Here is a 22457-nt window from a genome sequence, read left to right on the forward strand (position 1 = left end):
GCGTTCTTTATAGTAATGTTCAATCAGTATCAAAATCTCCTAAAGCGTCGCATCGTGCCATCAGCAACCCTTAGCATCGCTCTCATATTGTTATTGTTTTGTTGTTTATAAAATTTCTAGAAAGCGATCAGCTTATTCTTTCTTACTTGTACAATGGCCGGTCTATTTGGAATTTCATTAAGTCAAATCAAACTTCAAAACTCAAATTAAATTGCTTTCAGCACATTTATATTTTGCAACATTAATCGCATTACTGTGTCAAGTCTTCTCCAATTCCCTATACCCAACCCCAACCCTTCTTATCCTTTCCGATGGTGTTCAAGCGGTCCGCATAGACTATTACGGCCATTACCTATCCCTTCTCCCGGCTTTGGACTGACTTGCGCTCTCATTGCCCCACCAAACGCTGCAAAATGAAAATTATCATATTAATGGTCTACTCAGATTCTTCGAGGAAAACCTTCATCATAGTGATTTCTTCAAAGATTCCATAATCAAGAATACTTTCAGGGATCTCTCCAGAAATTCTTCTGGAAATTCCTCTAACAATTCTCCCAGAAATGCTATCAGTGTTTTTTTCAAAGGATGCTTATAGGAAGTTCCTCAGAATTTGTTCCAGAAAATCTTGAGCACTCCAACGCTACTACCTCAAGTGATTTCCTCAGGGATTACGTTGTAATCTATCTATCTAGTCTATCCTAACCAAATCCATTGTCAACGATAGAATCACTTGCTTCCGGAGCTCCAAGTTACAAAAGGAACACTATTTCTACGCATTTCAATGCAGATGCAATCGTACGCCATGCACGAGCTACAGGTCGAATTCTACTATAATTTGGGTAAATGAAAGCTGCATCATCTATCTGAGAGAATCAATCGCAGAACGACCATGTATTCAATCAGTTTTAGAATACTCATCATCACAATTGAAGAAATTCTGTTGGCCGTATTCAGCAACTGAGTAGAACATTTTAGCCGTCATAGATTTGGTGAGCTCGTTTCAATGTATGTTTCACACAAATGATGGATTCGTTTAGAAGAGCCCTATTTTGTATAATTTTGTTTGAGAGAAAGTACATAGAAATAAACACTCAGGCAATCGGTGGTAACGCTGAAATGCGCTATTACTTTTATTGTTTGTTCTCTTTTGCGTTCCCACTTACTAGGTATATATTACACGACACAGACAGTGAACTATAATCGTATTTTTGTTTTCTGCTAATCACTTCAGGTGTTTTTTTTTCTAAAGTACGGAATAAATTTCCCAGACTTTGAATCATTAAGTTAACGCAATTGTCACCCTGAAATACGCTCCAACCGAAAACAATGTACCATGAATAGTCGCCCATATTGGACCTAAGACGATAATAAATTCATTTTGGTGTAGAACAATATTTGTACAATTTTACGGACAGATATGTGAAGGTGCCCACAATGATAAAAACGGAATATTTTCATCAAAACTTGTTTATGAAACGCCTTTACAGACAAATAAATATCCCATAAAAGGTCCACTATCAGGCACTGCACGTTGTTGGAGCAAATTACGTTATGACAATGCAGTTATTGCTTTGTTCGCAAAAGTACGATCGTACACAAATGTTTCACATTCAGACACTCCAGTTTACTGAAACAAATTTCCAGAAACGTCGTCTACATTCCAGTTCCGTTCATTTCCGCTCGGGCAAACTCCTGCACACCGTTGTTGTTGGTCAAGAAGGTCATCATGAAGCGCCGCCGCTGATCCCGTTCCCCTTCGGTGTAGGCGTACACGTCATTGCCGGTCGGAGTTCGGCCAGGGGTTAGTTGACTTCGAATCAATATCCGTCCAAAGGTGGTTGCTGGAATGAGATGGAAATATCAATTTGGGCACTTTTCAAGAATGTTAGAGTAGAGTGACCCATAACGATAAAAAGAACTTCGAAAATATAAAGTTGCACTCCCCAAATTTGTTTATTTGGATCCTCAGAAGCTACTGCAAAAGTTTGAACTTAAAGGTTGAACAAGCTTGAAGTTTGTATGGAGAAAATCGGTGGTAAACACTGCTACAACTATAGGGGCCAATTTCTAGAAGCTCTAGAGATACCCTCAGAGGCTTTTACGCGATTATCATACAGGTACTTTGGAAACTTCCGACTCCTCGAGAAAAAGGTTCAGGAATTCTTCTAAATTTCATCTACAATAAAAGTAGGGTAGTTATTGGGATTATGGACCTTCTCCATAATGATGTGAGGATGGTCTAATTTAAAACTTGGACTAACTTCAAGAAATGTCTCGGTATTTCTAGCCATTAAATTAAAAAAGGTGACATTGGTAAAAATGTCTAAAAAAAAGTTTGTGACTTTCAAAAAATTGACCAAGTCACTTAAAAGTGACTTACTACCCGCCCTGGTATTCTTTTTTTTTTCAGGGAATCCTGCTGGACGCGATTGATTCTTTTTAAAATAATAACATGTTATATATAAAACTGTCTTACACTTATTTAGGGGTTCAGGAGTTTTTTCAGAGATTCTTGCAGGAGTTCATCAAGAATTTCTACAACAGAAATTTCACCAGAGATGCTGCTGGTTTTTTTTTTTTTTTTGCAATTACCCTGTCATCCCTGAGTAATATTGACAACTTCCTTTGGAAATTTTTCGAATAATTTTTTGAGGATGAAAATCTTGGACGAAATCAATGAAATAATCACTGGATAAATTCCTAGAGAACACAGGTCTTTCTTGAGATATTTGTTAGAATCTTCGGAGGAATTCCTGCAAAAGTACTAATTTCTAGAGCTCTGGGGCTGTCCATTTATTACGTAAGACATTTTTCGGGGTTTTTCAACCCCCCTCCCCCCATGGTAAGATTTTTCGTATGAAAATTAAAAATTATTTGTATGGCACGTAAGAAATCTCAGACCCCCCCTCCCCCCATAAACCCTTACGTAATTAATGGACCGCCCCTCTTCTTAGAGTAATCTCAGCTTGAATTCTTGGGTGTATCTTAAACGGTTTTCCTGGAGAAATTTCTTAGGAAGTCTGTAAAAAAATATCGCCAAATTAACTCTCGAAGAAATCCTCTGTATAATACATGAAGGAAAAATAGAACAAATATTTGAATTAGTTTCTTATGCAATTCCTGTAAAAAAAATACAGCACTTAGAGCAAAACGTATCTATTATTTATTTGGTTTTACATCAATTAGCTTGATAAAACCTCCCCAACAACATTTCGCCAATTCACTCGGTTCATGGCCGCTTCTCTCTTTTCTCGACTGCGACCCACGCTCTCCAGGTCCTGCACCTGGTCAATCCACCTAGCTCGCTGCACCCCACGCCTTCTTGTTCCGACCGGATTCGTAGCGAACACCATCTTTACAGGAGTGTTGTCCGACATTCTTGCAACATGCCCTGCACAGCGTATCCTTACAGCTTTAGCTACCTTCACGATACTAGGTTCGTCGTAGACCCAGACAACCAAAATGTACGTATAACGAAATCACCTGGAGGCTTTGTATGTGCAAAATTTCACTTAAAAGATGTCGCGAAAAGGCCTTCTACGTACTAAAGTGAAGGCGATATGCTTGCATATATTATGTGATGAATAATAACATAGAATGCGAGTATAGAAATATTCTACCGAACAAACCTGTGATCTTATGCGATTCAACTTATGATAACAAATGTTGATTTGACAGCTGCTACGGATTGATTCGACTTACTTTGCACGAGTGTACGGGACGAAACAAAATGTACAAATGAACTCAGAAAAGAAGTGTTTTATGCGAGGAAACTCAACAATCTGACGAGTTTATCCACGGTGTTTTGCGGGTTTGATGTAATTAGTATGAATAAACGAGTTGTAACGTAAACTTTCATGCGATTCCAGGTTGTCTGGGGAGTTGAGCGAGCTCATGGTTCGTCCTTCGCCGCCACACGCCGTTCTCCTGCACGCCGCCAAAGATCATTCATAGCACTCGGCGTTCGAAAACCCCAAGAGCTTGCACGTCAAGCCCAAGAGCATAGTCCACGTCTCATGCCCATAGAGGACTACCGGTCTTATGTGCGTTTTTTACATCGTGCATTTGGTGCGGGGTGAATCTTTCTTGACCGCAGTTTCTTTTGGAGCCCATAGTACGACACGACTTCCACTGATGATGCGCCTTCGTATTTCCCGACTAACGTTGTTGTCAGCCGTCAACAAGGATCCGAGGTAGCCGAACTCGTCCACCACCTCGAAGGTATCCCCGTCTATCGTGACACTGCTTCCTAGGCGGGCCCTGTTCCGCCTACCAGCATGTACTTTGTTTTCGACGCATTCACCATTAGCTCTTGTTGCTTCGCGTTTAAGGCGGGTGAACAAATCTGCCATCGTTTCAAATTTTCTCCCAATAATGTCCATATCGTCCGCGAAGCAAACAAATGGTCCGGATCTCGTGAAAATCGTGCCTCGACTATTAAGTCCGGCTCTCCGCATGACACCTTCAAGCGCAATATTGAACAACAGGCACGAAAGTCCATCGCCCTGTCATAGTCCCCGCCGAGACTCGAACGAACTGGAGTGTTCGCCCGAGATCTTCACACAGTTTTGTACACCGTCCATCGTTGCTCTAATCAATCTTGTGCGCTTCCCGGGAAAGCTGTTCTCGTCCATGATCTTCCATAGCTCTACACGGTCAATACTGTCGTATGGCGCCTTGAAATCGATAGTGCGTAGGGACCTGGTACTCACGGCATTTCTGGAGGATTTGCCGCACGGAAAAGATCTGGTCCGTTGTCGTGCGGCCGTCGATGAAACCTGCTTGATAACTTCCCACGAACTCATTTGCTTTAGGTGATAGACGACGGAAGAGAATCTGGGATAGCACTTTGTAGGCGGCGTTTAGGATAGTGATTGCACGATAATTTTCACACTCCAGTATGTCGTCCTTTTTGTAGATAGGGCATATAACGCCTTGCTTGCACTCCTCCGGTAGCTGTTCCGTTTACCAGATTCTGACTATCAGCCGATGCAGATAAGCGGCCAACTTGTCCGGGCCCATCTTGATGAGTTCGGCTCCGATACCAACCTTGCCAGCGGTCTTGTTGTTCTTGAGCTGTTGAATGCATCCTTAACTTCCCCCATCGTGGGAGCTGGTTGGTTTCCACTGTCCGCTGTGCTGACGTAGCCATCGCTTTCGCTGTCCGGACCTTCTGTACCTGTGTTCTCTGCGCCATTCAGGTGTACATCGTAGTGCTGCTTCCACCTTTCGATCACCTCGCGTCCGTCCGTCAAGATGCTCCCATCCTTATCCCGGCACATTTCAGCTCGCGGCATGAAGCCTTTGCGGGATGTGTTAAGCTTCTGATAGAACTTCCGCGTTTCTTAAGAACGGTACAGCAACTCCATCTCTTGGCATTCCACCTCTTCCAGGCAGCGCTTTTTGTCCCGGAATAGGCGGTTATGGTGTTTCCGCTTCAGTCTGTATCGTTCCACGTTTTCCCGCGTACCATGCTGCAGCATTGCAGCCCGCGCTGCATTCTTCTCCTCTAAAACCTCCTGCCACTCCTCGTCGAACCAATCATATCTTGAGCTCCACATATCCGACAATGCTTTCGGCAGCTTCGTTAATGGCTGCTTTGACTGTCCTACCGCAATCCTCAAGAGGGGCCCTATCGAGCTCGCCCTCATCCGGCAACGCTGCCTCAAGATGCTGCGCGTACGCATTGGCGACATCGGTTGTTTCAGCCGCTCGAGATTGTACCGGGGCGGGCGTCGGTACCGTACATCATTGATGACGGATAGTTTGGGCGCAGTTTCACCATCACCAGGCGCCACGATAGGTTCTGATGTCGGTTATGTCGGAGAAGTGCCGTCCATCGATCAAAACGTGGTCGATTTGCGATTCTGTCCGCTGAGGTGATCTCCAGGTGTACCGATACGGGAGGCTGTGCTGGAAATAGGTGCTACGAATGGTCATGTTCTTGGAGGCGGAAAAATCTATCAGTCGTAGGCCGTTCTCGTTCGTCAGCCGGTGGTCGCTGAACTTTCCTATCGTCGGTCTGAACTCCTTCTCCTGGCCAATCTGAGCGTTCAAATCTCCTATGATGATCTTGACGTCGTGGCTTGGGCAGCGGTCGTACCCGCGTTCGAGCTGCGCGTAAAATGCATCCTTGTCATCATCAGTGCTTCCGTAGTGAGGGCTATGCACGTTTATGATGCTTAAGGTGAAGAATCGGCCTTTGAGCCTCAACTTGCACATTCTTTCGTTGATCGGCCACCACCCGATCACGCGCCTTTGCATATCACCCATCACTATAAAAGCTGTTCCCAGCTCACGTGTGTTGCCGCAGCTCTGGTAGATGGTATGATTACCTCTAAACGTTCACACCATCGATCCTGTCCAGCACACCCTTTGCAGCGCTACGATGCCGAAACCGCGGATCTTCAGTACATCGGAAAGTATGCGTGTGCTTCCGATAAAGTGGAAAGATTTGCAGTTCCACGTACCGAGTTTCCAATCGCTAGTCCATTTCCGTCGCTGTGGTCTTTGCCGATTGTTCCGGTCCGTATTCTCTCGTTGACGTTCCTGTGCTGATGTGTATTTACGGTTGGCTTGCAGGGCCTGACACCAACCCCCTAGATTTCCAGAGGGCCATTCCCCCTAAATGTTCTGAGGACCATAGTGCGCAGTTTAGCTTAGAGTCCTTTTCAGGCACTCAGACTATGATCAGCCGTCCCTGCCATGGGACAGACGCTGTTGTGAGCTGTTCCTAACATGGAGTACAGACGCTCAGGGTTTGCAAAAGCAAAAGCAAAGCACCATTTTTACTTGGGCCTTAAGCCCTTTGTTTGGTGATATTGAAAATAAGGGTCGACAACATTTTCATAGAAATTGTGTAACTAACTTTCTTATTTGTAGAAATTATATTATACATGCTTCAGCAAGTTATGGACCATTCAATTTCAAGCAAAAATAACACGTCTGTAATTTTTTGATATAATATACAATTTTACTTTGTCTTTTGAATGCCGTCAAAAGATATTTTTTTATGTTTGCCCCAATCAGAGATATTCACAATCAAAGTAGGCATGTTTTTGAGAGAATAACAACAATAACTCCTAAACGGAAGGAGATAGCGAGTTTCTTCACTCACTCCAAATTACACATTTTTCAAGTTCTAAAAGTGTTTCATAGACTACTTTGATGAGAAATTCGAATTGAAAAATCTAGAGCCAGAAAACCAGTTTTTTTCGGACCACCCTATGTCACCGTAGGAAAAAAGCTCTAAATCGGTCAATTTAAGAGATACAAAAAAACTTTTTTTGGCAAAGTTGTTTGAAATTGAATGGTCTACAACTTTGCTGAAGCATGTATAATATAATTTTTACTAATAAGAAAGTTAGTTACACAATTAATACAAACAACTTTGTTGAAGATCGTTTTTGTCTAATGTTTCATTCTAAAGCTCAAAATGCATCTTTCCGCATAAAACTGATTCCTGGACCATAGTGCAATGCACATTGGTCCCAAAGCCATATCTAGGAAGACAAAAACGATTGCGCCTAAACCGTCAATTTTAGATATATGGTGTCTTCGGCAAAGTTTCTCCATATTTCTCGAACATTTTTTTCAGAGATGTGAAATTAGGGTGGCCCATATGGTTTACGAGATCAGCACATAAACTTTTTTGCTGACGCATTTAGGACTACACAATGTTCTACAATGTTTTAGAACAATCGATTTGGAGCAACTTTGCCGAAGAATCCAAATTTCTATCTCTTATGGTCCGCGAGTTATGATTCTTTTTTAACAAAAAAGTTAGGGTGGTACTGAAAAATCAGTTTTTTCTTGATAACTTTTCATACGATAATTTCTCGCAAAAACTTTGTTCCGAGCACTTTTAGATCTTTTGATTGCGCAACTTTTTACCGAAGAAACTACTGTTCTATCTCTTATGGTTACAGAGTTATCAGAAATTTTCTTCGAAAAAATGGTTGTTTTCAAATGCCAATATCTCCAAAAGGCGCAAACGGATTTTCAATCTTTTGTCGGCATTAGAAAGATTATCTCTTTCTCTGTTAGTGGTGAAAAAACTGCGAGGAGGTTTTTTGTTTTAAAAGATTGACAAAATTTTTTAAAATATTTTTTTTTTTATTGAAAATTTTCCATAACTTGAAAAATATTCGAGATAGCTCTTTGGTACCTTCAGCAAAAATGTGCATAATTGAAAGTTCTGAAAGTGCTTCATACAAAGTATTCATGAAAAATTATCGCTTTAAGATATATTCACCATAAACCGAATTTTATATCATAAAGAAAGCGAAAAAAGAGATATTTGCTGGAATTTACGGAATAACTGTATGTAAAGTCATTTAAAATTGAATATATATGTAATGAAATAAGATCGATCACAATAAGCAAAATCTAAGGAGTTAGGGAAATTTAGTTGCTGAAGCAGTTTTAACAGTGATCCATGGAACATTGATCCATAAACGAAGTCTTGTTATTTCACGCGACATATTGTTTGTCCAGCTAAGCTTCGGCTTACTAAGCAGAAGGTCATGCGTTCAATACCGGTCCCGTTTATTATATTTTCATCTCTAAACGATAACAAAACGTATACTTTGAAGAATTCCTTCAAATTACCAAAACCTTACTTGCCGTGATACCCTCCCATAGAAATATAGAAGTATCTGCAATTATTCTATCTGGGCATCCAACTTATCCCATTCAATTCAATCAAATCCAATAAATCTACCACAACGAATAAATCAAGCAGCATTCGCCTGTTGAAGAATGCATGAATCTTGAACAAGAGCCAGATATAAATCCCAAATATCTGTCTAAGGTAACGAACCAGAAGGTGGGCCTTGATCACTTGAAAACTGCTTCAGCAAATAATTTTCCCTTTTTCAACTCCTTAGATTCCGCTTACTATGATCGATATCAATACATGTGTATTCAATTTTAAATGACTTTACATACAGTTATTTCGATTGTTCCAGCAAATATCTCTTTTTTTCGCTCTCTTTACCATATAAAATTCGGTTTATGGTGAATATATCTTAAAGCGTTGATTTTTTATGAATGCTATGTATGAAGCACTTTCAGAACTTTCAGTTTTGCACATTTTTGCTGAAGGCACCAAAGAGCTATCTCGAATATTTTTCAAGTTTTGGACAATTTTCGGTTAAAAAACATATTATTTTCAAAATTTTGTCAATCTTTTAAAACAAAAAACGTCCTCACAGTTTTTTCAGAGAAACAGAGAAAGAGATAATCTTTCTAATACCGACAAAAGATTGAAAATCCGTTTGCGCCTTTTGAAGATATCGGCATTTGAAAACAACAATTTTTTCGAAGAAAATTTCTTATAACTTTGTAACCATAAGAGATGGAACAGTAGTTTCTTCGGCAAGAAGTTGCGCAATCAAAAGTTCTAAAAGTGCTCGGAACAAAGTTTTTGCGAGAAATTATCGTATGAAAAGTTATCAAGTAAAAACTGATTTTTCAGTACCACCCTAACTTTTTTGTTAAAAAAAAATCATAACTCGCGAACCATAAGAGATAGAAATTTGGGTTCTTCGGCAAAGTTGCTCCAAATCGGTTGTTCTAAAACATTGTAGAACATTGTGTAGTCCTAAATGCGTCAGCAAAAAAGTTTATGTGCTGATCTCGTAAACCATGTGGGCCACCCTAATTTCACATCTCTGAAAAAAATGTCTGGATAATATGGAGAAACTTTGCCGAAGACACCATATATCTAAAATTGACGGTTTAGGCGTAATTGTTTTTGTCTTCCTAGATATGGCTTTGGGACCAATGTGCAATGGTGCGCCATGCCCAGCCATTTGCCGTGCCAAAACGTATCTATTGTATCTGAAAAAAATAGAAATATTCTAGAGAAATTTCTGGCCAGATTCTCTGAAAAAAAATCTTTATATAAACCTGACAGAACACAAAATTCGGAAAAATAATAGTAGTAGGATTTCCTGGCAGATTTTTGGCGCATTTGTTGGAATTCCGATTTAAATTAATGAAATTATGAAAATATTTGAATTTCTTTTGCTAGAAATAAGATAGCATGGCAGGAGTCTAGATGAGGAGAGATGATTGATTTATGCCACTGTATTTTACTTGCAATAACCAAATCGTTTTTCAAGCGACAGAAACCACATATATTCGGCATACTCTATGTTTTTAGGTGCAATGAATATCACGGTATCTCCAGCAAACAGATTGATATCACAAAATCATAAGACTCGTCGCATGTCATTAATGTACATCTTCTATATAAATAAAAAAGGAGTGGTGTTTGTAAGTCACAGTAGTTTCTGATGGTTCAAATGGACAAATTTGAGGGATGTAGCTTAAGATTTCTACAGCATGATTTTTTTTTCTCATATAAAAATGCACTTTCTTAATCCTTACCTAAATTATTCAAACGTACGCTCGGATTCTTTCGCTGAAGCTCAATAAGAAACAAGCAAATGTGCAAGAAAATAATCCTGTTGACCGGCTTTAGCTTAACTCGGATCAGTTCCCGGCAGCGCTCGTAGTTATCTGCGTTGACTATACATTCCCGCTCGCTGATGGTAACCAATGGTTCTGGAAGAGATTCTAGAAATATCAGCAGAGCTTCCGCCGCAGTTTTCGGAGTTGCCGCTAGATAAAATTTAAATTAAGGAAAATTTGCTCTCGACAGTATACCTATCACAAGAAAAAGTGCGAATCAAATTATTGAAAAGGATACGACAAGGTGCTGAAGACCAGCTGTCCAACCAATCACGGATTTCCACGATGTTTTCATGTTGGCCGTAGGCTCGATTTACGAATAACTGATGTGTGTCCATGCCCTCGGTGTACAGATAGTCTATCAACCTCCATATTTCCCGTGGTACTTTAAGATCGGTACTATTGTTCAAATCAACTAGCTTCTCCTCTCTCTCCATTGCGATCAGTTCGTTGATCTCGTACTCGAAAACCGGTTTGGTCAATTTTATCAACGTATCCAGAGAAAGCCCGAAGCAGCTGGATTTGTACTCTCCGAAGATGGTGATGAAAATATCCCGTCCGTTCTTCACGTGTAGCACCAGAATGTCCAGAGGGATCTTAACGCCGGCTTTGGCATCCTTCAGTTTCTTCAACATTTTCGATGCAGCCTTTGCATCGATGAAGATGTCTATTCGTATGCTTCGGCTATCGCCAGTCAATAGTTCGCCAGATTTTTTGCTGATGTGAATGAACTCTTCACACACGCTGCTGTTGCGGTCGTCTTTGGCGGAAAAGTTAAACTGCACCGGCAGATGGCAATTGTTGGCCACCAGTAGTTCGCGGGAATATCTCTCGTTGAAACGGATCAGGCCAAAGTCCAAATCCGTTTGCTCGACCGTTATCTACAGGGTGAGAAAGTTTATTGAATAAGTTGGTTGCGTTAGTTAATATATTTTTGTTACCTGAGGTTGGTTGTCATTTTCATACTTGTCGACTGTTTTTAATACTTCCTCATGGACTCTCTTGAACTTGTGGTCATCTTTAGTTTCAACCTGTAGGAAAAAAAAAGATATAGCTGTTTTCACCCTCGGTTTACTTCTTCTTCCAAAGAAGTTGTCACTTGAGCTTATTCTACGAGTGAGGTTAGGTGAGAAATCCCGGTCTCGTATAGCGTGGTGACAATACTCGACTCTAATGAGGTGAGTCTCCGTTTGATTTACCCGGCGCGTCACTTCATTCGAGTCGAGTGTTGTCACCTGGCTATACGAGACCGAGATTTCTCACCTAACCTCACTCGTAGACTAAGCCCAACTATAAATTTAACGTCATAAGTGACTATCTCGGCTTAGCATCTCGCACTCATAGCTGGTAGCAAGTCTTACTCTAGCATATCTTTCAAAGATTGCTGAACCGCGCACAGCTAAATCCATGGTGGTAACCCCATCAGTGTGATCGTCCTAGTGTTAGTTGGGACGTTAAACAGAGCTAGCACGATGGCGCTCCGGCGTGACAGGAATGTTGGCGTAGGCCCAATAAGTCACCCGTAAAAAAAAACTTATTGCGAATAACATAGGAGATAATACGACCCGGTACAATCGGTAAAGACTCACGCGACAAGATAAGGATTATGATTGGAAACTTGGAACATGGAACTGTAAGTCACTTGGTTTATCTATGATATCTATGACGAACTACATCCCCGGAACATTGATATCGTAGCATCAGATTCAACGGATCAAACACTACTCCAATTCACACGAAAATTTCCGTTAGAATAAATGAAGGCCTTAACGAAAAAAAAACTGTAGAGATCTGAACGCAATGAGAATGAAAAAAAATATAGAGTTCGCAAAGAAAGTAGATTCAAGCAGTAAGATGATTTGTAAAGATTATTTTTTATTTCTTTTCTGTTTGACTTTGTGGTGGAATTCCTGGAAGAACCACAGGAAAATAAATATGTGAAGGGATCTCTAGAGGAATTTGTAGAGAGAAAACGTAAAACATTGGTCGTAACAAAGCAGTTTAAGTTGAAAATTGTTTCGTACACAGATAGTAGGTATGCACCATTGGTTGTTGTGCTATTAAACAATCAAAAAGCTAACTCTATCATACTTACATCGACATTAAACACAGCGTACACTGGCTTATGATCACTCCTTCTCAACTGCATCACACTGTCATACTTGAGCAGCTCCATTCGCTGACCCTTCCACAGAACTCGATCACACCAAGCTGGACATCGACTCTTCTCACTGCTGTCCCAATCGTCCGTTCCGGGGTTGTATTTGTACGTGGGGCAGAACAATATTTTGCCCTCATTGTACCCGCGGAAGATCCGTTTCCGCAGCTTTTCCACGTACAACTGATCAAACGGATACAGTTGATTATAGTCACCATCTTTCAGGTTCACTGCCTCTTGCGAGACATCCCCACTGAGTCGGTAGTTCAAATCGCCGATCCAAAATATGTGACTGGAAAAATTTCCAAAACAATCATCAATGAAAACTTATAATATTTTTTGTAGCACTCACTGATGTTCGTCGATAGAACGACCTCGGAATGTCTTCTCGAAGGACATCCTCCGGATAATTTCATCATGGTCCTCATTTCGTCGTTCCACTTCCTGTGTGTGTGCTGCCAGGTGAGTATTGACAAAACAAAAAAGAGCCTCATTCATTTGGAAGCTCACTCCGACACCACCCTTGTTTCCCTACAACCAAAAACGAATTCATAAAGGGAAATTGAAAATTGACATACCAATCGTCCATTACCCATTTAAGAGTCCCTGTTCCAACCGCAGCTGTTAGACAATCTGAAATTCGATCGCGCAACGATTTCTTCACCGCAACCGTGAGCATCATTCCCACCAAACGAACAGAGGCAACCTCCTCATACTCTGCTCCATTATGCAGGCCACTCATAACTTTGTCACTGAAACCAAATTCGGAAATTATTTCTTTGAAAATGTGTGAGATCTGGTTCTCACTTACACCCAGGTGCGATCGATTTTGGTTTCGTTCATGATGATCTTCTCCGGCGTCCATTCGATTTCCTGAAAGCCGACCGCATAGATATCCGGTGGATCTTCCGTAGTCGAGAGCCACTCCGGTAGTTCAATGTTCTCCGAAGTTTGCCCATTCACATTCCATGTGGCTGTGTAGATCTTATACGGTTCATATACAATATATTCGTGTCGTCGGCGTTCCAGCTCTTCCTTGAATTTCGAATCTCTCGATTTAGGAGCTTGGCTGCCCTCGGCTATGCTGCGATCGATGGCCAACATGTCAGCCCGTTTATAGTAATCCAACCACGTGAAATCCAGTGAAATTGAAACGGTAGCGGCCTGCGACGAGGCGCTCTTGTAAGTGGAAATCAGGCTTTTTAACTTGCTGATAAAATTATCTCGCGAGACAATGGCATCCGGGGTGCCTTGGTAATAATACACCGTAGGTTCATCGTGTGAAAATACGGTGCACTGATGGCTGGATATAGACCCATGGCCTCCCGATTCTGCAATAGAAATGTGTTGTTCCAATTAAACCTTTTTTTATTATTTCTTCAAACATTCATTTTCATAGGTGTTTTGTGTTAGGCAACACTATCATTCATTTGGTCAGTGCGCATCGTACCTTCGTGCTGTGCGTACACAAATTCTCTCTACTCTTGGAAGTTTTTAAGTTATTTTTAAAGCTACCTGAAGCAATAAAACAGTACTTTTCAGTGCTTGTTTATGTAGCATGTACTTTTCAGTGCTAAAATAAAAAACGGTACTTTTCAGTATTATTTTTTTCTACTTTTGATCCTTTTACGATCCTTTTTAGGTCCCGTGCCTTCGATTTTTCGTTGAACCCGTTAACGAACGCTAGCGGTGGTAATCCTTCTTGGACACCGTCTTGGGAAAAACCTCACGTCTTCTTTTGTTTATTCACTGAACATGATTACAACTACAAACAAAAGGAAGGGTGAATCTCTGAATTCATCACTTCTTTTCAAAAAAGTGCGATTTAAAACTGTGTCACTAAACGCGGCAAGAATGGAAGAAATGACGTTTCTTCGGAAAGCTTTCTTCCAATGGTGACATGAATAATGTTGATAATTGCATCGAAATGAGCAATCAGTTCGATGCTCTAGACCAATCGAAGCAGTCTCTAGCCCAGGCTCTTTGCTTCAAGTGAGGAAACGAAGAGTGGCGCCTATCGTAGTCAGTTGTTCCGAATTTGCAGGTTTTAGGCAGGAGATCTTGAACTCCATTAGGGGAATCAAAGTTTCATTCCGAATCGCAAAGAAAGGAGACTGTCGCGTTTTGCCGGAAACTCTTAAAGATCGCAAACTTCTTCTTCTCAAACAGAGAACAGAGAAGGAGCACAATTTTTTTTACTTATGACGACAAAACTGAACGTTTGTTCAAAGTCGTCTTGAGACGTCTCTCAAGTGACTATAAGTCACCTTCTTCTTCTTTCTGGCGTTACGTCCCCACTGGGACAAAGCCTGCTTCTCAGCTTAGTGTTCTTATGAGCACTTCCACAGTTATTAACTGAGAGCTTACTATGCCAATGACCATTTTTACATGCGTATATCGTGTGGCAGGTACGAAGATACTCTATGCCCTGGGAAGTCGAGAAAATTTCCAACCCGAAAAGATCCTCGACCGGTGGGATTCGAACCCACGACCCTCAGCTTGGTCTTGCTGAATAGCTGCACGTTTACCGCTACGGCTATCTGGGTGACTATAAGTCACCTGAAGAGATCAAAAATGGAATAAATGATTTACTTGGATTTTCCCCAGCCTAAGTAATCATTATAAAAAGAGAACCCAATCTGGCATTGTTCGGAAAGGGCTTTCTCAAGAATATTATTTAGTTCACTTTAACCCGTATAGGCCTGAGTGAAGGCAAAAGTACTGAAACCCTCACCGCTCAGAGAATTCTTAACGGATTCAAATATTTTTTTGTCAGTTCACTGGCCCACATATCTAGTTTCTAGAAGTGGCCAGAGGAACTCGGAAATATTCCTGTGGCCGGAGTTATTCCGGTGAGGCACTGGGTCAAGTCGGGTAAAAAAAGGCTATATTTTGGGACATGCCAAATTACCTTTATTTATTTGCAATGACAATCATTTTAATTTGCATCGTTAAGATCTGATAATCAACATTATAAATGAAGAGTTTTGCACCGTTTAAAATATACCGGATGTGGCCATTCGGACTTAATGTCCGGAAGAACCGGCTATAGAATTGTTGGATACTAAACCGGTTCAATTCTCGAAAAGTAGAAATCAAAATTCCGTCATGTAGTGGCCATATTATAATCGATTCCGGAAATTATCTGAAATTACTTGAAATTTGCCTACCTCCAGGGGCACAAACGCACAGTACCCTTCTCATCCGACCTGACCCAGTGATCCACCCGAATAACTCCGACTAGACCTGTGCGCCGCCGCGCCACGTCACCGCCGCCGATCCATTTTACGTCACGCCGACGCCGAATGAGGTATCGGCGGCGTGCCATACGCCGATCTGCACTACGCCGCCAATTTTTCATTTTTACGCCGATAAATGATTCAGCTCGTAAAATTTAATACTATTACTAAAAAAAAATGCTCTACAAAATAGTTCTGTATTGTTTCAGGAATTTCTATAGGGATTCTTACAGAAATTCATAAAGGAAGATATTAAAGAATTCCTCTATGGAACTCAGGAATTTTTCTATCAACTCCGTCTTTAAACTTTCCAGAGATTTTTCAGGGATTTATTCCATAATACCTACGCGGATTTCTCCTTTCAGAATTTGCTGCACGAATTCATTCTGATATTACTTCTGAATGTCTATTAGACCTGAAATTGCTCTTACAATGCTTATAGTGATTCCTCTGGTAATGCTCTATGGACCTCAAAATATTCATCCATAAAATTCAATTAAAATTTCTTTAGGAGATCCTCCATGACACTTCCTGGGATCTTGATAGGAGTTCCATCATATATTCCTCAACGAGTTGTAGCAAGTCAATGTCCAGGAATTATTGCCTATTTTTATCCAGGTATCTGTAGGAATTCTTCAAAGTATTCTCTCATAAATTACTTTAGAGATTCTCCCTGCAGTCTTTTTTGAAACCAATGGTGTAAAAAAATGTGTCCAAGGGTTTCTTAAAAATATCCTGCAGAAAATTTACTATAAACCTTTAAGAACCCTTCTCGAATTTTTTCATATGTTTCTACAGGAGTTATTTATCTAAAGGTTGCTTTGAACAGGGTGTCTTTCCATCCGGGGAATCCAGGAAAAGTGGGAAAACCCGAGAATTTCAAAAGCCTGGGAAAAATACGGGAAATACCCGGGAATTTTGAGAACACACCGGGAAAATATTAGTTCAAACATAAGAACACCGGAATTTAAGAATTTGTTTTGATTTGATGATGATATTATTGGCTAGATTTGTACAGGTTTGCGGAAAGCGGATCACACAAAAATGTTTGGCAAATTTTCGGGAGATATATTGAAATCATGAACAGATTCGTTAGGAATTGATTCTTGGTGAAGTCTTAGCTGAATTACTAGTTTGACTAGTCCTTGATATATAAAAAAAATCTGTGTTTACAGTGAGCTCTTTCAAACATTCCCAACAAATAAGAGTGGATTGACATCTGTTGAGCATATATTTGATGGATTGCTTGGAAGATTCATTGATTTATATTTTAAAATTTGGCCAGCTTGGCTGTTTGGATCTAACAAAAGTTTCGCCAGAACAATAATTTCCTAAAGAACCAGCGATAGGAAATGTCTATCGCATAATTCCGAAGCCATTCCACATTGGGCCAGACCGCAAAATTAGAGGAAAAAATTATTTTGACTATGAAGATGATTTTTCAGAACAAAAGTGTCTTCAGCAAAATTGTTGCATTTGATGAGGACTACATTTTGACATTAAGTGACATTAGGGTGGTACAACAAAATACGGAAATATTTTTGACAACTTTTATGCTTTTCAAGTTAGCGCTTTGAAGTGTTCTAAGATGTTGTTCTTTGTTTAATTTTGAACAACTTTGCCGAAGACGCCAACCTTGTAAGTCTACTGTAGCCCTTGCTATGGCGTTTTCAATGATGCAGGGTTAATATGTTTAGGTTAAGTAAGGTTAAGTATATTAAAAACTTTTTTTTTTCTCTTATAAGCAGGTGAAATCAACTCACCTGTAAAAAAAATGAACTGCCACGGCAAATGAAATGTAATATGTTGTTAACAAAATGTTAATTAAATCTTAAATATGTTTTACCAAATTAGGATGATAGTGTTGTCTAATAACACAGAACACCTAGATATAAGAAATGAATGTAATGTTTGGAATGATACTAATAAAAAAATTAAAAATATTATGCAGGGTAGTCCATGAAAAATTGATATTTTGCCCTTAATTTTTTTATTTCAAATTCTATCATCTACTTCTTCTACAAAATTTTAGAACTACAGTCGACTCTCCACATCTCGATATCTCTCCCTATGTCGATGATTTCAGAAGTCCCTTCAGTCTGCATACATTTTCACTCTCCATATCTCGAGAATTTCTTCAAACATTTGTGCAAGTATCGTTCGAAAAGTTCTCCCAAAAAACCAGCAAAAAATTTCCAAAGGTTCTTCCTACATATTTTTTTCGATGAATCATTCACATATTTCTGGGGTAATTTCTCCTAATTTTCCTGCGAGTTTCTTTGTGGTTCTTCGAGTTTTTTTTCCTGGTTCTTATTTTTCCCAACGATTCTCTGTTTTTAAAATTTTTCCAGAGATTTTAAAAGTATGATTGAACTTATCAAATATTTTCTGTTAGTATCCCATCAGGGAAACTTCAGAAATTTGCTAGAATATCTCCATGAGTTTTCTTGCAAGGATTTCCCCAGAAATTTCTCCAAGCTTTTTTCAGGATTTGTTGCAAATATTTATTTTACGCTTTTTCAAGGTTTTCATGATCCTTCAAATATTATTTCTGATAAGCGAATACGGGACAACAATTTCAATCACTGTATTATTTAAAATATGGTGATAGTGCAACTGTTTCGTCGTTTTTAATTTAGTTTATATGCCCAAACTTCCGTAGTGCTAAACGCTAAAATATTCAGCTTAATCTTGGGTGATGGATTGTAAGTTCAAATCCCATCGCTGGAGGGCTTTGTTTTCGTAATCTTCACAAATTTTCTACAAAGAAAAACCATGTTGAAGGTGTCTGGGTTCGATTCCCGGCCAACTCAGGACCTTTTCGTATAATTGGAAATGTTCAATATATAATAGGAAATGGGGCTGTCCATTAATTACGCAAGACAATTTTCTGCATTTTTAAATCCCCCCCCCCATGGTAACATTTTTTGTAAGAAAACTGGAAACATTTTGTATGGCGCGTAAGAAATCTCCAAACTCCCCCTTAAATCCCTTACGTAATTAATGGACAGCCCCTATACAAGATACGTATGCGTAAATGACAACTTTGGCAAAGAAAGCTCTCAGTTACTAACTGTGGACTTGTTTGTATAAAACTCAGGTGAGAAGTAGGCTCTGTGCCAGCACGTTCCTACGGTTTATAGAACGCCGGAAAAAGAAGAAAATTTTCAAACATTTTGATGTCCAATTTTCTTCACGCCGATGTACGCCGCCGTCGCCGCCGTCGCCGCCGCCGAAACTAGTTAACGGCGTGACGCCGATGACGCCGCCGCCGCCGGTACAAAAATGCCCTAACGCCGCCGCCGAATAAAATTATTTCGGCGCACAGGTCTAACTCCGACCACAGGAATATTTCCGCGTTATTCTTCCACCTATAGAAACTAGATAGCAACCCGTGGATACGAGTTGGAAATAAGAAAAAACAGAGGAAACCGAAAACGGAGCCCAAGGAGAGCGCTAAACCGAAAACAGCGAAACGTAGGAATTTAGGCGAAGCCCTCGTTATCAAAACAGAGGAAGCAAAATACGCCGAGGTTCTGAAGGCGATGCGAAGCACAGAGAAGCTATCGCCATTGGGCGCAGACGTGCGAAGCATAAGGCGAACTAGGATTGGTGAAATGATCCTAGTCTTAAAGAAGGACGCCAAGGAAAAGGGTGCAGTCTATAAGCAACTGGCACAAGAAGTACTTGGTGACGAGGTTGATGTAAGATCCCTTACTGCTGAAGCGACTCTCCAGTGTAAAAATCTGGATGAGGTCACCGATGCAGCGGAGGTTTCGGCTGCCCTCAAAGAGCAGTGTGACATCGACGTAGCCAGTAAGGCCATCCACTTTAGAAAGGGCCCGCAGGGCACCCAGGTGGCAGCGATCAGGCTGCCGGTCGCAGAGGCCAACAAAGCGAAGAACTTGGGCATACTCAAGGTAGGCTGGTCGGTTTGCCGGCTGAGCATACAACAGCCTCCTGAAGTTTGCTTCAAGTGTTTCGGGAAGGGCCATAAGTCGTGGAATTGCAATGGACCCGACAGAAGTAAGATGTGCAGAAAATGCGGCGCTGAAGGCCATAGGGCAAGCGATTGTAAGCAAATCGCTAAATGCCTAATATGTGTCGACAGAGCAGACAACGGACACTTAACGGGCGGACCCAAATGTCCGGGCACAAGCGGAGTATCAAAGCAGCCAAAACGGAAGTAACACAGTTAAATTTAAACCACTGTGATGCAGCCCAGCAGCTGCTTTGGCAGTCAGTCTCGGAAACCAAGACTGACGTGGTGTTATTATCGGACCCATACCGCATACCAGCCAACAACGGGAACTGGGTGGCGGATAGGTCTCAACAGCTAGCAGCTATAGGGACGACAGGACGATACCCAATCCAAGAAGTAGTCTCTAGCTCAAATGACGGTTTTGCGATAGCAAAAATCAACGGCGTGTTCTATTGCAGTTGTTACGCGCCCCCAAGGTGGTCGATTGAGGAATTTTCCCACATGGTTGACAGGATGATGGCCGAACTAGCTAATCGGCAGCCAGTAGTGATAGCTGGCGACTTTAATGCATGGGCAGTGGAGTGGGGTAGCCGCTGCACCAATCAAAGAGGCCAGCTATTGTTGGAATCCCTGGCCGCATTAAATGTAGAGCTGGCAAATGTGGGTACAGAGAGTACCTTCCGCAGAAATGGTGCAGAATCGATCATCGACGTGACGTTTTGTAGTCCTAACCTTTTAGGTACCATGAACTGGCGCGTTGATGACGGTTATACTCATAGCGATCATCAATCGATTCGCTATAGTATAATACCAGGCGGGCAGAAGGCAGCGCGATGTAACTCGACCCAAGCCCGAGGATGGAAAACAGCGCGCTTCGACGGCGAAGTATTCACTGAAGCCCTGAGGCGCGAACGGAACACTCTGGACCTAAACGGTGAAGAGCTAGTTGCTGTGATATCACGAGCGTGTGATGCTTCCATGCCGAGAAAAGCTCCTCCTAGAGAGAACAGGCCGCCAGTGTATTGGTGGTGCGAATCAATTGCAAATCTTCGAGCAATCTGCCTTCGGGCTAGACGAAGAATGCAACGCGCACGCACAGAAGCACAAAGAGAGGAACGCGGTGCAGCATTCAGAGAGGCAAAGTTGGCTCTCAAAAAGGAAATCAAGAGTCGAAAACGGGCATGCTTTGAAAGTCTATGTGAGAGTGCCAATTCTAGTCCATGGGGTGACGCCTACAGAGTGGTAATGGCTAAGACCAAAGGAGCCATAGCGCCCCAAGAGAAATCGCCCGAGTTGCTGCGATCGATAATCGATGTACTCTTCCCGCACCATCCCATAAGCCCATGGCCCCCAGCGCCGTATACGGCAGATGAAGGAGAAGAAGTGGCGAGAGTGACGAACGAAGAGCTGGCAGAAGTCGTGAAATCATTCGCGTCAAACAAGGCACCGGGACCCGATGGTATCCCGAATGTTGCCTTAAAAGCGGCAGTGAACACGGATCCGGACATGTTCAGAACCACGATGCAACGCTGCATTGATCAAGGAATCTTCCCGGATGTATGGAAGCGACAGAAATTGGTGCTACTACCAAAGGCGGGGAAACCACCAGGTGACCCGTCGGCGTATAGACCTATCTGTCTACTAGATACGACGGGCAAGCTATTGGAGAGGTTGATTCTCAACAGACTAGTACCGTATACGGAGAGTGCGGACGGCCTGTCCAACAACCAGTTTGGATTCAGAAAAGGTAAATCTACTCTGGACGCCATCCAGTCGGTCGTTCAAACAGCTCAGGTGGCAATCGAGCATAAAAGGAGCGGCATCCGTTACTGCGCGGTTGTCACTCTGGATGTGAAGAATGCGTTCAACAGCGCAAGCTGGGAAGCAATAGCACACGCGCTTCACCGCCTCAAGGTACCGGTGCAGTTGTGTAAGCTTCTAGAAAGCTATTTTGATGGTAGGATTCTACTGTATGACACAGAGGAGGGGCAGAAAAGCGTTCGAATTACCGCGGGAGTACCTCAAGGTTCAATCCTGGGCCCGCTGTTATGGAATGCGATGTACGATGACGTACTGAGGCTGCCCCTTCCGACGGGTGTTAAGATTGTTGGCTTCGCCGACGATATCACCCTAGTGGTCTATGGTGAATCGATGGAGGAAGTAGAGTTGACAGCAGCGCACTCTATTTCCCTGGTTGAGGAATGGATGAAGTCTAGGAAACTAGGACTGGCCCGTCACAAGACTGAGGTGGTGGTGGTCAACAACCGCAAGTCCGAGCAACGGGCGCTTATCTCGGCAGGTGATTGCACCATAGAGTCCAAGCGATCCCTTAGGCATCTTGGGGTAATGATCGATGATAAGCTGAGCTTCGCTAGCCACGTTGAATATGCCTGTAAAAGGGCATCTACGGCTATAGCGGCGCTTTCGAGGATGATGTCTAACAGCTCTGCTGTAATTGCCAGCAAACGCAAGCTGCTGGCAAGCGTGGCGCTATCCATACTAAGGTATGGAGGACCAATCTGGTCAAAAGCGCTTAGAACGAACAGAAACCCAAAGCGGTTGGAAAGCACGTACAGGATAATGTGCTTAAGAGTAGCAA

General features: G+C 41.7%; 1 protein-coding gene across 1 annotated transcript in view; it reads right to left on the reverse strand.

Moving 5' to 3' along the window:
* Window positions 1-1098: 1098 nt before the first annotated feature.
* LOC5577228 (inositol polyphosphate 5-phosphatase OCRL-1) overlaps window positions 1099-22457 on the reverse strand; it is a 32083-nt gene continuing 10724 nt past the window's right edge. The window contains exons 3-10 of the mRNA XM_021854044.1: window positions 13449-13968; window positions 13230-13389; window positions 12990-13168; window positions 12575-12929; window positions 11421-11510; window positions 10718-11360; window positions 10396-10629; window positions 1099-1841 (exon numbers count right to left, since the gene is read on the reverse strand). Coding sequence (XP_021709736.1) covers window positions 1654-1841; window positions 10396-10629; window positions 10718-11360; window positions 11421-11510; window positions 12575-12929; window positions 12990-13168; window positions 13230-13389; window positions 13449-13968 — 2369 coding nt within the window. The 3' untranslated portion in view covers window positions 1099-1653. The remainder of the gene's footprint in view (window positions 1842-10395; window positions 10630-10717; window positions 11361-11420; window positions 11511-12574; window positions 12930-12989; window positions 13169-13229; window positions 13390-13448; window positions 13969-22457) is intronic.

The sequence above is a fragment of the Aedes aegypti genome, chromosome 3 (assembly GCF_002204515.2).
Source record: "Aedes aegypti strain LVP_AGWG chromosome 3, AaegL5.0 Primary Assembly, whole genome shotgun sequence".
NCBI lineage: Eukaryota > Metazoa > Arthropoda > Insecta > Diptera > Culicidae > Aedes > Aedes aegypti.